This window comes from Zootoca vivipara, chromosome 6, assembly GCF_963506605.1.
Source record: "Zootoca vivipara chromosome 6, rZooViv1.1, whole genome shotgun sequence".
NCBI lineage: Eukaryota > Metazoa > Chordata > Lepidosauria > Squamata > Lacertidae > Zootoca > Zootoca vivipara.
This window is the reverse complement of record NC_083281.1, coordinates 15,268,901-15,284,817: the sequence shown is the minus strand read 5'-3', so window position 1 is coordinate 15,284,817 and position 15,917 is coordinate 15,268,901. Positions and strand designations below refer to the sequence as shown.

General features: G+C 50.3%; 2 protein-coding genes across 2 annotated transcripts in view; both read right to left on the bottom strand.

The window, feature by feature from the left end:
- Positions 1-15,917, bottom strand: part of LOC132592278 (uncharacterized) — a 436,287-nt gene that overhangs the window by 297,395 nt on the left and 122,975 nt on the right. The gene's annotated exons all lie outside the window — the stretch shown is intronic.
- On the bottom strand, positions 5,484-15,523 carry LRFN1 (leucine rich repeat and fibronectin type III domain containing 1). The gene is made up of 2 exons (XM_035119520.2): positions 14,132-15,523; positions 5,484-6,357 (listed from the first exon to the last, which is right to left on the bottom strand). The coding sequence occupies exons 1-2, from the start codon at positions 15,505-15,507 to the stop codon at positions 5,484-5,486; spliced, it is 2,250 nt and encodes a 749-aa protein (XP_034975411.1). The 5' UTR covers positions 15,508-15,523.

Here is a 15,917-nt window from a genome sequence, read left to right as displayed (position 1 = left end):
CTCACTAACTCTGAAGAAAAGGTTTCTTGAATCAGTCTATATTCAGGGGAAGTGGGGAATCCAGCCACCTTGGGAGAGGTGCCTTCAATTCATCGTGCTGGGTTTTTAAAGAACTTTACAGGTCTTGCCCTTGTTGGCTCCCATGATCCCTTATATCCTGATAGATCAGCCATCACTTTCCACCTTCATCCATCCAGCTCCACCATTGGCCGCCTGAAGCTCTCCTGCACTCTCAAGAACACCTCCCAGAAGATCTTCACGTTGCCCTTGCTCTGAATGGGCTTAATGGGCCTCAAAGCACTTCCAGGGTCTTCTCGTTGCGCTTGCTCAGAATGGGCCTGGGGGCGGGGCCCACACTCACCCTGAACAGCTAAAAGAGGCTCCTGGGAGGCCGGAGGGACATTGCTGCTGCCATGAGTGCTGGAAGGAAGACTGCTCTGCTCCCTGCTGCATTTCTACCTGGCATAGGGGGCGGAGCCTAGACTTACCTTAAAGAGACTCCTGGGAGGCCACTGGGAGACTGCTGGAACAACTCTTGGGTTGGGGCAACTGGCTAAAATGTTTTACAATGTTTTAAACAGTTCTAATTTTGGTTCCTCTGTTTTGTTTTGTTTTGTTTTGATTGGTGTTGGTTAAATGTTTAGTTGGGGTTGGCAGTTATTTTAATTTGGGTATAACTGTAAACTGTTGTTGTTGTTGTGGTCATATTATTATTATTATTATTATCATCATCATCATCATCATTATTGGTTTCTATGGATTTACTGGTTTGTTGCTTGTGCATGCACACTTCTTCAGATACACTATTTTTTACACTATATTCTGTTTTTTTAATAGGTATGAGCTTTCATGTGCATGCACACTTCTTCAGATACACTGTTATTTAATGTTTGGTGTTTTGGTGTGTTTTTATATAAGTTACAGGCGCTTCAGGTTACAGACTCCGCTAACCTGGAAGTAGAACCTCGGGTTAAGAACTTTGCTTTAGGATGAGAACAGAAGTTGTGCGGCGGCGGCAGCACGGCGGCAGCAGGAGGCCCCATTAGCTAAAGTGGTACCTCAGTTAAGAACAATTTCAGGTTAAGAACGGACCTCCGGAACGAATTAAGTTCTTAACCAGAGGTACCACTGTACTGTATGCGGCTGGGGGAGGGGAACGCAGCCAGATGGGTGGGATATAAATTAAAATGTTGTTGTTGTTGTTGTTAGCTGGACTTCCACTCGATTCCCAGAAGTGGCTTTTACATCTTGCGAAAGCACAAACAGAATACAGTACGGAAATTAAGAGATAGGGAGATGTCAGGGTAAACGGAATAAACTGCTGAATGAATGCTGCCGAAGGTCACGATTGCACCCTGCTTTGAGACCTCTTTAAGCAGTCGTGGCTTCCCCCAAAGAATCCTGGGAGCTGTAGTTCGTGAAGGGTACTGAGAGTTGTTAGAAGACCCCTATTCCCTTCCCGGAGGTATTTATTCCCAGAGCGGTTTAACAATCAACCTTGTAGCAGTCTAGGAGGAGAATAGGGGATCTCCTAGCAACTCCCAGCACCCTCAAAAACTACAGCTCCCAGGAATCTCTGGGGGAAGCCAAAACTGTTCTCATACCGCTGTCAATGCTTGGTGTGAATGTGACCTAATGGTGTTCCCTTTGTGTTGAACCCAGCAGGATGGAGGATGGAGACGAGAATCAGTTGGCTCTTCCTTTCATGGCCTCTGTCTCCCCCTACTGTTAGGCTCCCAGCCTTCTGCCCTACCGGTCACAACAGCAGCTGCTGCTGACCTGAATGGGGCAGAATGGCGGTGAGATGGGGCCGTGGGGGTTACACTGACTCAAGTTTCGAATTGGCAGCTGGGTGCCCACCAGAGCTATCGTCTAACTGGGTACACATCAGCGACGCTGGCATTGGGAGAGCAGCCTGGTGGCTTTGCCCCACAACTGCACACAGGGGGCGCTACTGCATTCTGCACAGCCCTAACTGTAAGCTACTTTGGGGCAGGGACCCTATGACTTCTCCATTCCTAAAAGGTTCAGAGAAGGGCCACCAAAATGACTCAGGGGGTGGAGCGACTCCCCAGTAAAGAAAGGTTGCGGCGTTTGGGACTTTTTAGTTTAGAGAAAAGGCAAGTCAGAGGCAACGGGATAGAAACATAGAAAATTACACCTGGCACTGAGAAAGCGGATAGAGAAAAATGATTCTCCTGCTCTCAAAACACTTGAACTCAAGGGCATTCAATGAAGAGTCAGGACAGATAAAAGAGTCGGGACAGATAAAAGAAAGTCCTTCATGCAGCACTTGGTTAACCTGTGGAACTCCCTTCCACAGGAGGCAGTGAAGGCCACCAATCTGAATGGTTTAAAAAGACGATTAGACAAAGTCATGGAGGAGAGGGCTATCGATGGCTAGTATGAATGGCTCAGTTCTGCCTCTACGGTTGGAGCCAGCCATGCTTCTGAATACCAGTTGCTGGAAACCGCAGGAGGGGAGGAGGCTCTTGTGTTCGAATCCTGCTTGCAGGTTTCCCATTGGGGCATCTGGTTGGACATTGTGAGAGCAGGGTGTTGGCCTAGGTGGGCCTTGGCTCCTTATCCAGCAGGCTCTTTCTATGTACTGTGTACAGCAGCTTTCTCCAACCTCCAGATATTTTGTACTAAAACGCCTATCAGCCCCGCAGCTATGTCACGGCAAAAATGCCACGCAACTGATTATGACTTTTTGCAAACGATTCACAAGCAGAGCTTGCGGCCTCCTTTTTGCAATGAGTTCAAATACCGGTTTGCTTTAATAATGGGTTAGGCTTCGATTTTCATTAGCCGGGCTGCAACTTGAAAGGGATCTTTGGCTCTGGTGTGCTATTCCTAAGAGGGAATGAAATAAATATATATCCCTGGTTGGCCCAAGAATGATGGGAGCTTCTTTCAGACAAAATTACGTGTAGCATCCCCTAGAAAGCCTGCTCTATTGAGGCCTGGCAAAGTGCAGATTGATTTCAGTCGACAAATCAGTTAAAAGGCAGGTGATTAATCATCTGGCATCGCATAAGACTGCATCTGCCAATAATAGGCAAATTTGTGGCATTTAAATTTCTGCGGGGGTGGTGGTGGTGGTGGTAGGTTTCCTCTGCACACCTAACAGTACATTGCATGCCACTCTAAAAGCCCAGAAAATGTACACTGTGAACTGGGCACATCATCTGGGCACCGCAGTTAAAGAAGGATATTGCCAAGCTGGAAGGTGTGTAGAGGAGTTGGGAAGCCAAGCCTTGTGAGGAACGGTTGAGGGAGCTGGGTCTGTTTAGCCTGGAGAAGAGGAGACCGAGAGGAGATAGGATAGCCATCTTTAAATGGCTCTGGAGGAGAGGACCTGAACCAGTGGATTCGATCTGCAAGAAAGGAAATGACAACTAATATAGTTGTACCTTGGTTGTCAAACGGCTTGGCTCCCGAACAATTCGGCTCCCGAACACCGCAAACCTGGAAGTAAGTGTTCCAGTTTGCGAATGTTTTTTTGGAAGCTGAATGTCCAACGCAGCTTCCGATTGAGTTCAGGAAGCTCCTGCAGCCAATCGGAAGCCGCGCCTTGGTTCTCGAATGGTTCCAGGAGTCGAACGGACTCTTGGAATGGATTAAGTTCAGGGAAGTTTTTAATGTGTGACATTTTAATGTATTTTAAATCTTTGTTGGAAGCCGCCCAGAGTGGCTGGGGAAACCCAGCCAGATAGGAGGGGCACAAATAAATCATCATCATCATCATCATCATCATCATCATCATCATCATCATTATAACAAAGGTACCACTGTATCACGAAAAAGTTTCCAACAATGAGAGCTATTTGACAGTGGAACAGAAGACCTGGGGAGGTGGCGGACTTTCCTTCGCTGGAGACTTTGAAACAAGAGATTGGGTGACCTCCTGCCTGGGATTCTTAGGCTGAGATTCCTGCATTGCAGGGGGTTGGACTAGATGACCCCCAGGGTCTCATTCATCTCTACGGTTCTGGCAAATGCATTAGATTGAAATCGAATGCAGCACTTACCTGGGTATCCTTGGACCTGTTTGCCACCACTTCCAACCCCACCCCCAGAGTCCATATCCCGCCCCCTACCCCAGGAATAACATAAACCAGACTGGGCTGCAGTTCACACACAAAAGATTTAATCACCTCCGAAAAAGCAGCCACACCCTGTGATGGAGGAAGAGGAACTGGATGGCACTGGGAGAACTGGGAGGGCGGGGAATGGATGATGGCAGGACGGGGTGGGGTGGGGACAAAGAGGTCGGGGTGATGACCGGGTGTGGCAGGCACAGGTTTTTAATGTAAAAACTTGTGTTCATCAACACTCAAACGTTTTGGGGGGGGGGTTGACCTTGAAAAGAAATAAGAGTCATGGTTTGGGTAGAAGTTGGAAGAGGGCACAGGAGGGGGGCATTTTGGAGGGGGAAGTTGCAGGGGAGAAGAGAGGGAGGGAGGGGTCCTGCATGACTTTAAATGGGGGTGGGAACAGGGTCAATTTCAAAGCGTTTAAGGAAAAAGGAAAAGGGGCCTGGATGTCATCAATGTTGGAAGTGGGGCAGCTGAGATGGAGGACCATAGATTTTGGGTGAGTGGGGAGGGAGGCGTGGCTGGCAGAAATGTGGGCGAAGGCAGAGAAATCGGGGTGGAGTTCAAATGACTTTTCCGATGAATGAACACACCAAACACAGAATTTCTTTTTATCTAGACCAGCCAGATACAATAAATATAGTAACCGAATATTGTCTCTGTGGGTCCTGTGGGGTGGGGGGTGGGGTGCAGCAAGTCGGAAGGGGGACCCCCACCCCTCTCTTCCCTTAAGTCGGACCACCACCCCAGTAGTCGTTTTCCTGTGGTCTTATGCTCAGTTCTCTCCTGAAATAATTCCCCCCCCACTTCTCTCCTTTTTTATTTATTTATTTATTAGAACAGTTATTAATGCATAAAGAGGAGGAAAGAAAAAGAAAGAAAGAAAAGGATCTTTGTTTAGTTTTTCGTGTCATCTGTGCATATGTGTCTTTCCTTGGCCTCCCGCCACCCCCCAAGCCCCCCTCCCCCTTTCCCAGCACTCTTGAGCACTGCCCCCCCCTAAAACCATCCACAGCCCCCCCCATCTCTCTCTCTCTCTACCAACACCCTCTTTCCGAGAAACCGAGCTTTCTCCCCCTTTCAGCGGGAAAAAAATGGTTCAGTTCCCCTTCTCAATCTCTCTCTCTCTTTGTGGCTCGGTTAAGGCACCGCTGCAGAAGATTCTGGAAACAAGCGGTCAATTGCGGAACAGGTGAGGGGGCAAGGGGGACAGGCCGGATCCGCCCCCGGCCCCCCGTGAATATTTAGGCCTGCTTCCTCCTCTCCCCCCCCCCCCGGTCACCTTCCCTGCCTCCCTTCCTTGGTTGCTCTGCCCCCAATGGGTTGTGCGTCCGGCAAGTCCGCCCGTCCGTCCCCCCCTCCCCGCTGCCCTCCCGCCACTTCTCAGACTGTGCTTTCGAGCATCCATTCTGTGCTGCTAAAGGTGACCCTCCTGTGGCTCAGGGGGTCCTCCTCTGAGTTCAACTGGGAGGTGGACATGTGCCGCTTTGTCCGTGCCCGCCGAGGGTAGCTGTGGCTCTGGAACAGCGAGTAGTCCCCGTCGAAGGAGTGGCGGTGATGGTGAGTCCTGGACAACTCGCGCGGGGGGAACCCCCCCAAACCGCTGCCCGTCTTGGCCCGCAACGGCGGCCCCGACCCGGCGTCCTTGACCAGGCACAAGGAAACCGTCGAGCCCCTCAGGGTGCCCTCCGCCTCGTCAGAAGACAAGATGGCCACCGTCTGGAGGCTTGTGGCCATCTTGGAGCCACCTCGGCTGTCCAGCTCAGTCAAGGCCACATCCTGGCGGCTGCTGGGGGCATCTCCTGAAGCAGAGTCCCCCCTCGGAGGAGGCTCCTTGGAGGCCACTTCTTGGAGAGTCTCGTATTTGTCCTTGGAGGCCGAGCGGGGAAGGGCGGGGGCATGGGCGTGGGGCTGGCTCCCGTTGGTCTGCGAGTAGACGTTGCTGACTTTGGCTTTCTTGTGCTCCTCCTGCCCGCTGTAGACTTTGTACCGGATCATGAGGATGATGATGAAGACCAGGACGGAGGCCACGATGATGCCCCCGATGATGATGATCATGGTGCCCCCCAGGAACTGGGTGTGCAGCGAGTGGCACTGGGGGGCATCCTGAGGGGTGCTGAATTGCACGCAGCCCACCACCCGAGTGGCCGTCAGGGACGTCACCCCGTCGTCGTAGACGGCCAGGACGCACAGGTCGTAGTCCCGGCCGGCCGCCAAGTCGTTCACCAGGAAGGTCTTGCTGGACGAGGGGATCATCCTGCGGGGGGCGGGGCGGGGAGAGGAGGAGACATTAGGATCAAACAAATCGATGGTTGCAAACAGCACCCAGCCACCCCTTCCTGTCTCACGGGCCTCATTCCCATATGTAACTCTCACAGAACCACAGAATTGTAGAGCTGGAAGGGACCCCCGAGGGTCATCTAGTCCAACCCCCCTGCAATGCAGGAATCTCAACTCAACCATCCATGGCAGATGGCCATCCAAGCTCTGCTTAAAAATCTGCAAGGAAGGAGAGTCCACCACATCCCAAGGGAGGCCGTTCCACTGTCGAACAGCACTTACTGTCAGAAAGTTTTTTCCGAATGTTTAGTCGGACTCTCCTTTCTTGTAACTTGATGCCATGGGTTCGAGTCCTACCCTCCAGAGGAGGAGAAAACAAGCTTGTTCCATCTATCATGTGACAGCCCTTTTTATATCGGAAGATGGCAGAGGTGGGCAACCAAGATGATCAAGGGTCTGGAAACCAAGCCTTATGAGGAATGGTTGAGGGCATTGGGCATGTTTAGCTTGGAAAAGAGGAGACTGAAAGGAGATAGGATTGTTGTTGTTTAGTCGTTTAGTCGTGTCCGACTCTTCGTGACCCCATGGACCAGAGCACGCCAGGCACTCCTGTCTTCCACTGCCTCCCACATCCGCAAATATTAGCCATCCTCTAATATTTGAAGGGCTGTCACATGGAACTGGTTTGTTTTCTGCTTCCCTGAATAATAATAATAATAATAATAATAATAATAATAATAATAATAATAATAATAATAATTTTCTTTGGCGATCACTCATATCAGAGTAAGGTTGCCTTCCATGAACAAGGTCTTAACAGTGAGTCCATAAGTGGCTGTGGAGGCCAATTCTGGATCCACACGTCCTTCCACAGTGGGGACATTGGTTTCCGAGCGGGAGTTGATCACAGTGAGGGTTTGCCAAGCGTGCCTTCCTCTTAGCACGTTTCTCCCTTGCGTCCTGAGATCGAGTGTCTTCAAAGCCCATGACACCTTTGGTCAAGGCAGTTCTCCAACTGGAGCGCTCGCAGGCAAGTGTTTCCTAGTTGTCTGTGTTTATATTACATTTTTAAAGATTTGGGTTGTTTTTTTTTGTTTTGGGTTGTTGGTTTTGTTTTGATTTCATGTATTTGACATTTCATGTGAACCGCCCTGAGACCTTCGGGTATAGAAATTAAATGGATGGTGATGATGTTGTTGTATGTTGGATATGTGATTGTAAAGCTGTAATTTGAAGAAGGAAAAGACACCAAATAAATAAATTAAAAATAAAGTAAAACAAAACAGAGGTGGGGCAGGAGAAAACGGATGCTCAGCAACTTCTTGTTCCCTGGCAGGCGAGGGATGCAGAAGCGGGGTGGGGGGGTGGGGGGGCTTGCAAAGTGGTCCACGGACTGCTGAAGTGCCTCACTTCTGCAGAGCACTCGATTAGTTCCCATTTATTAGCAGGAGCGGGTGATGGAGAGGGCTGAGGAGCAGCAGGCAATTAGCCAAGAATTATAGAACCATGTCGCCAACAGCTGCAATTTTCTGGGGGTGGGAAAGGCAGGAGGGGGGGCAGAGGATATGGTGGGGGGGGGACGACACACACAGATCCCACGTGGCCCAAGCGACCTGGTGGGAAGATGGATTGATCTGGCCGGGGAGGGGAGAGAGCAAGATCCATCACCCTGCCAGCGGAAAGGATTAGCCAGCGTCAGCCTTCAAAGAAACAAGGTATCTGGGCCTCCGCACCAGGTCTCGCCAGGTCTCCACATCTGTCTCCCACTGCCGGAACATGGAGCCTCTGGAATGGGTGAATTAATCATCGGGAGAAAATGGGCAAGCTTCTCTCCAGGTCCTTGGGAAACTGCCTCCGAGAGGACTGGACAAATTCTGGGAGGAGAAGGCTATCTGTAACTTCTCTCGGTGGTGCAGGTCAGTTCTGTGTCCAGGGCAGCTGTCTACCAGCTGCATCTGGTATGCAGGCTGAGACCCTACGTGCCAGAGTGGTGCATGCTCTGGTTATCTCCTGCTTGGACTACTGCAATGCGCTCCACATGGGGCTACCTTTGAAGGTGACCCGGAAACCACAACTAATCCAGAATGTGGCAGCTAGACTGGTGACCGGGAGCGGCTGCCGAGACCATATAACACCGGTCCTGAAAGAGCTACATTGGCTCCCATTATGTTTCCGAGCACAATTCAAAGGGTTGGTGCTGACTTTTAAAGCCCTAAACGGCCGCGGCCCAGTATGCCTGAAGGAGCATCTCTACCCCCATCGCTCAGCCCCAGCTCTGAGGGCCTTCTGGCGGTTCCCTCACTGCGAGAAGTGAGGTTACAGGGAACCAGGCAGAGGGCCTTCTCGGTAGTGGCGCCCTCCCTTCAGATGTCAAGGAAATCAACAACTATCTGACTTTTAGAAGAAATCTGAAGGCCTGTTTAGGGAAACTTTTAATGTGTGATTTTTATTCTGTTTTTAATCCATTGGCTCCCGCCCAGAGTGGCTGGGGAAACCCAGCCGAATGGGCGGGGCATAGATAGATAGATAGATAGATAGATAGATAGATAGATAGATTATTATGATTATTACCAGGATGGCTATGCTCTGCCTCCACTGTCAGGTTTTGGAATACTCGATGCTGGAAATTGCTTGAGGGGAGAGTGTGCTTGGTTCCTGCTTCCCAGAAGAGGCATCTATTTGGCCACTGTGAGAAAAGGACATTGGACTAGATGGGCCATTGGCCTGATCCAGCATCTAGGCCCTTATTGGGTTCATATGGAGCCCCCAGCTCCAGAGGCAGTCTATCTAGATTCCTAGGTTCTTAGGGGTATTTGGCCACTGTGAGAACAGGCTGCTGGAATAACGAGTCTTTGGCCTGATCCAGCAGGCACTTTTAATGTTTTCATATCCACGTGCATTGGATCAAGGCCCTTCCAAGCCAGAATGTGTGATTTCCCAAGCCTGCTCGACCCAGGCTCTCCTTACGAACTCTTCCTTCAGGAACAATGGCAGCATTCTGAGATTACAATAAGGTGTGGCCTATTATGGTGGGAATGAGGAAGAATTGGGAAACTTGTGGCTTCCGGTACGAGCTAATTGCAGTTTAGCGTTCCTGTGGTTGTTCGAAAAAAGGCCAGCTTTGTAAACCGTGGTTTGAAGCTGGCTCGTTTCAAGCAAACCACCATTTTCTAGGTGCAGGGGACAAGCCACGTTTGGGTGAACCAAAAAGGGGAAACTTCTGAAACCCTCCTGGCAGCTGTCCTAGAGGAGGAGGAGGTGAGCTGCCGAGGATTGAACCTGGGACTTTGGATGAGCAAGGTAGGGGCTGTAACCACTGAGCCGCAGTCCTCCCCTGGTTCTAGACAACTGGATAGCTCAGTTGGCTAGAGCGCGGTGCTAGATCATGCCAAGGTTGCAGGTTCGATCCCCCAAAATCCAACTCAATGGTGTAACATTGGAAAATGTCGATCACTTCTCCTACCTGGGCAGTTATCTTTCCACAAGGGTCGACATTGATGCTGAAATCCAGCATCGCCTGAGCTCTGCGATTGAAGTGCAGAGTGTTTGAGGACCGAGACATTTGCAGGGAAACCAAAATGCTTGTTTACAAAGCTATTGTACTACCAACCTTACTGTATGCTTGTGAAATGTGGACCACTTATAAACGCCATATCCAACTTCTTGAAAGATTCCATCAATGGTGTCTCAGGAAAATTTTACACATCACTTGGGAAGGCAGGCCAACTAATACCAGTGTACTGGAAGAAGCAAAGATCACCAGTGTTGAAGCAATGATTCTTCTACATCGACTTCGTTGGACTGGTCATGTTGTGCGGATGCCTGATGATTGTCTTCCAAAGCAACTACTCTATTACCTCCTTAAAAATGGTGGTCAACAAATCTTTGGTCAAGGCAAATCTTTAAAAATGTTGTATGAACACCGACAACTGGGAAACACTGGCCTGGGGGTGCTCCAGTTGGAGAACAGCGTTTACCAAAGGTGTCATGGGCTTTGAAGACACTCGAACTGAGGACGCAAGGGAGAAACATGCTAAGAGGAAGGCACGCTTGGCAAATCCACACCATGATCAGCTCCCACCTGGAAACCAATGTCCCCACTGTGGAAGGATATGTGGATCCAGAATTGGCCTCCAGAGTCACTTACGGACTCAATGTTAAAACCGTGTTTAAGGAAGACAATCTTACTCGGCTACAGGGATTGCCAAAGAAGAAGAAGAAGAAGAAGAATCTAAAGGTTACGGGTTCACTCCCTGCATTGGGCGAAAGATTCCTGCATTGCAGGGGGTTGGACTAGATGATCCTCAGTTCTCTGATTCTAACGCTGCCATGCTGAACAAAGAAGGAGGAAGCCTTTGAAGCTTCTTTCCCTGCCTCTGCACCTGAACTCTGCTTTAATCTTATTGCTGGCTTTGTGACAATTCCTGGCAGGGAATCCCAGTATGAGCAGCTGTTCCACCTCTCCTGCTCTCCCCTTCCCGAGAGATGGCTGAAAGGTGGCAGGAGTGGAGGAGATAAGCTGCGCGGGATCGTCCGGGCTGGCTGGCTGATCTCTGGAAGGGGAGGGTGTCAAAGTGGGGAATCTCCTTGGGGAGGCAAATGGAGGGGAACGTGCTGGTGGGTCAGTGGTGGAGCACCTGCTCTGCATGCAAAATCATAGAATCACGGAGCTGTAGAGCTGGAAGGGAACCCAAGGGTCATCTAGCCCAACCCCGGCCAATGCAGGAATGTGCATGTGTCTTTGAATGAACAGAAGAGATGAGATTAAGATTGTGAGTCAAAGGAGTGGGGAGGGCATGAATCCAACGCTGCTTAGCTTATTTTTGGGTTGCTATTTCGTTAGTTAATATTGTTTTATAATTTATGAATATTGTTGTACTCTGCGAATCCTACAACAGGACTTTTGTTGTTCTTGGGCTGTTTGCCTTATCTTTTTAGTTGTTTGGTTCATTGTAGTTCATAGATCCTGATTGTTTCACTGGTGATTTGTAATTGCTTTACGGATGATTTCTTAACGATTCTGTATGATTTTACGCGATTTATGTTGCATTTGTGATGTTCTGTTCTGTTGCTGTTATTTATTGTTTGTAAGCTGTTTTTCAATTTAATGAAATAATAAATCCAAAGAAAAGAAAAAAAGGAATATACAGCTGTCCCTTACAGGGATCGAACCTGCAACCTTGGCGTTGCCAGCACCACACTCTCAGCAACCTCACTCTCTATGGCAGGCATCCCCAACCTGTGGCGCTCCAGATGTTTTGGCCTACAATTCCCATGATCCCTGGCTAACAGGACCAGTGGTCAGGGATGATGGAAATTGTAGTCCAAAACATCTGGAGGGCCTAAGGTTGGGGATGCCTGCTCTATGCCCTCTCCTCTCTGCTCACCCAGCTCCTACAAACACCTTCCCACTTTCGAATCATTTCCCCAGCAAAAACATTTCCTGAGATTCCTCCCCTGCCCTATTTATTCATTTATATTAATCTTTTTCTATGCCTCCCTCCTTTTGTTGCCGGCACTGAAGGCAGCCCATTACGAAAACAATGATAACTATTAAAAAAACACCCACCAAAAATTAGCATCCCACATAACGATAATTAAGTCAAATTACTCGTAAGATTGTAAATACATGTGATTATCCCTAATGCCATAACACGGCGAGAAATTTAACAATAGCTGTGCGCCGATCAAAACCTGCATGGATTTGGGCTGCGAGCCTGCAGCATGCTTACTTGGGAGTAAGCCCAATGGGACTCTGTTGGACTTACTTTGGAGTAGAAGTGCACAAGGAGGGGCTGTACTGGCAGGCTGCAGGACCAGCTACAAAGTCTGTCCCACTCAAGTCGGTGGGGTTTACTTCTGAGTAAAAGCTCAGAAAACTGTATGGAATAATGGGAAACTATAGCTCAGGCATTCAGAAGAACAAAAAAATAATTAAATGGCAGGGCTGATCTCACACTGGTGGACTTCTTTGGAGACTTGGGTGGGAGGTGGCTCCGTCCCTACGTTCAGTGGCTTCTCTCTCAGAAGACTAAGAGATGCTTAAGAGGTTAAGGGGTGATATGATAGCCATGTTCAAATATATAAAAGGATGTCATATAGAGGAGGGAGAAAGGTTGTTTTCTGCTGCTCTAGAGAAGCGGACACGGAGCAATGGATTCAAACTACAAGAAAGAAGATTCCACCTAAACATTAGAAAGAACTTCCTGACAGTAAGAGCTGTTCGGCAGTGGAATTTGCTACCAAGGAGTGTGGTGGAGTCTCCTTCTTTGGAGGTCTTTAAGCAGAGGCTTGACAGGCATATGTCAAGAATGCTTTGATGGTGTTTCCTGCTCGGCAGGGGGTTGGACTGGATGGCCCTTGTGGTCTCTTCCAACTCTATGATTCTATGATTCTATGCTGTGATAGATGACTTCAAATACCTGAAGGGACTGTCCTTGGGAGATGGAGCAAGTTTGTTTTCTGCTGCTCTGGAGGAAATGACCTGAACCAACAGATTCCAATGGCAAGAAAGGAGACCCCAGCTCAAGGTGAGGAAGAACTTCCTGGTGGAACGGACTCCCTCGGGAGGTGGTGGACTTTCCTTCCTTGGAGGTTTATAAGCAGAAGTTGGATGGCCATCTGCAGGGATTATTTCGCTGTGATACCTGCGTGGCAGGGGGTTGGGCTGGATGGCCCTTGGGGGTCCCTTCCAACTTCGCAACAGTATGATTCCAAACTTCAGAAGAGGCAGAGCAATTTCAAAAACTCAATACGTTTCAACTCCCTAGTGAGCCCTCCTGCTAGAAACTCACATGATCGATCACTGCAGCTTCTGCATCTCCATAACTCTGTTCCTATACAAAGATACATTCTAGTGGCACATTGTTTTCTCTCTCTCTCTCTCTGGTGACTGGGAGCGGCCGCCAAGACCATATAACACCGGTCCTGAAAGACCTACATTGGCTCCCAGTACGTTTCTGAGCACAATTCAAAGTGTTGGTGCTGACCTTGAAAGCCCTCAATGGCCTCAAGTATCCCTGAAGGAGCGTCTCCACCCCCATCGCTCAGCCCAGACCCTGAGGTCCAGCGCCAAAAGCCTTATGGCGGTTCCCTCCCTGCGAGAAGTGAGGTAACAGGGAACCAGGCAGAGGGCTTTCTCGGTAGTGGCGCCTGCCCTGTGGAATGCTCTCCCATCAGATGTCAAGGAAATAAAGAACTATTTGAAGAGTTTGGATTTGGATTTGATATCCCGCTTTATCACTACCCGAAGGAGTCTCAAAGCGGCTAACAATCTCCTTTCCCCTCCTCCCCCACAACAGACACCCTGTGAGGTGGGTGGGGCTGAGAGACTTCAGAGAAGTGTGACTAGCCCAAGGTCACCCAGCAGCTGCATTTGGAGGAGCGGAGACGCGAACCCAGTTCCCCAGATTACGAGTCTACCGCTCTTAACCACTACACCACACTGGCTCTCCAGACATCTGAAGGCAGCCCTGTTTAAGGAAGTTTTTAATGTTTGATGTTTTATTGTGTCTTTAATATTCTGTTGGGAGCCACCCAGAGTGGCTGGGGAAAGCCAGACAGATGGGTGGGGTATAAATAATAAATTATTATTATTATCATCTCCCTCATACCCACACATACACCCATCAATGCCCCATGTCAATACAGGCCCCTGCCCCCAAGTCCATCCACATGGCAGCCATGGACACTGCCCCAACCACGGCGCAGCGACCCGAACGGTGCAACGGCCCCCGACCCACGTCACTCGCCTGTAAACCAGAGAGTCATCCAGGGAGCTGTTGTACTGGATCTGGTACATACGGATTCCAGGGATGTGCCGCTCAGACGGCCAGTGGATTACCACCGAGGTGGATGTCAGGTCAGCCGCCACGATCCTCTTGTCCAGGTGGTTCTTGGTGTCGTTGGCGCCCGATTTGGCAGAGGTGGTGATGTCCGATGAGCCGGGGTCGGGCTCCTTCATGTGGCCTGTGTTGTTGACCAGCAAGGGGAGTGGGACAATGCAGATCTCGACGGGAGCTGTGGCCTCGCCGGCAGCGTTGGAGGCGATGCAGGTGAAGACCCCGTTGTCCTTCAAGGTGGTGATGAGAACTTCCAGGGTCCCGTTCTCGAAGACCGTCATGCGGGTGGTGTTGTGGATCAGCTTGCCGTCGGGGGCAATCCAGTGAATGGACGGCTCAGGGTCGCCCACCGCCTTGCACTTGAGGCTGACGCCTTGGCCTTCCATGATGAACGCCTTGGAGGAGTATTGGCGGGTGATGAGCGGGGGCTCGCAGATGAACTCCTCCTCGGGGATGGACCAGAAATACTTGTCCATCAAGTGTTCCGGCGAAGCACACGTCTCCAGGTCGTCCTCTCGGGTCAGCCTACGGAGCCAGAGGAGCTCGCAGTTGCAATGCAGAGGGTTGCCTCCAAAGCTGATGGTCAAGGTGGACGGGTGAGTCCCACGCACGTTGGACAACACTTGGGCTCTCAAGAAGAGGTTGTCCGGGGGCAGCTTCTGCAGCCGGTTGGAGGTCATGTCCAATCGGACCAGCTTCTGCAGCTGGGAGAAGGTTCCCTCGGCGATGTGCTCGATGAGGTTGTGGTCCAACGTCAAGGTGTTGAGGGTCACCATCTGCCCAATGGCCTCCCAGGGCAGCGTCTCCAGGTTGTTGTAGGAGAGGTCCAGGTCCTCCACGGTGGAGAGGAACTCGTCAAAGGCAGAAGGCTCAATGTGGCTGATCTGGTTGTTGCCCAGGATGAGGTGGCGCAGGTTGCCCAGCCCGCGGAAGTGCTCGTTCTTCAGGGCGGCCAGGCGGTTGCTGTTCATGTGCAAGGCCCTTAAGGCACGCAGGTCGGAGAAGGCGTAGGGCAGGATCTGGCTGATGGTGTTGCGCGAGAGAGTGAGGTGCACCAGGCTGGTCATGTTGGAGAAGTCCTTGCGGCGGATGACGGTGATGAAGTTGTCCGTCAGGCGCAGCTCCACCGTCCGCCGGTCGATGGTGGGCGGGACAAAGAGGAGGCCCGTCTTGGCACACAGCATGGTCAGCGTCGGGGAGATGTTCTGGCAGATGCATCGGCCGGGGCAGTGCTGAGCTTTCGCCATGGTGCCAAGCATCAGAAGAGGCAGGAAAAACTTTTCCATCGTACCGGCACACGCCGTACCTGCGGAGGGAAGGGAGAGAGGTGTCAGTCGGTGACAGAAGCATGTTGGCAATGAATCACACAGAAGAAGTGATGTTAACTCTTTATCAGAACAAACAAGGTCTGCTCAGGAGTGCCAGGCCTCATGAACGTAGCAACTCTTCTCGGTGGGTCTTGCCCCTGTGAGGGTTGCTGTGTGTCCAATTTTCCCCGGACACGTCCTCTTTTTCAGGATTAAAATTTCTGTCCGGGCAGATTTTTAAAAATTTGCAAAATGTCCAGGTTTTTCTTTGTTTGTAAACTTTTTTGGGTTTACAGTAACCCAATAATTTTTTTCTAGTGCATTAGACTCAGATCTAAGGCAACCAGCTAAGCTGGTCCGCAGCCGAGAATCACAACAGAGTAGCATCT

Bases quoted from the DNA above. Each gene is read 5' to 3' on its own strand.
- LRFN1 (XM_035119520.2), bottom strand. From the start codon at position 15,507: ATGGAAAAGTTTTTCCTGCCTCTTCTGATGCTTGGCACCATGGCGAAA. The intron at 6,358-14,131 runs GCGAGTGACGTG...CGCCCCCCGCAG, and splicing joins GATGACTCTCTGGTTTACAG to GATGATCCCCTCGTCCAGCA.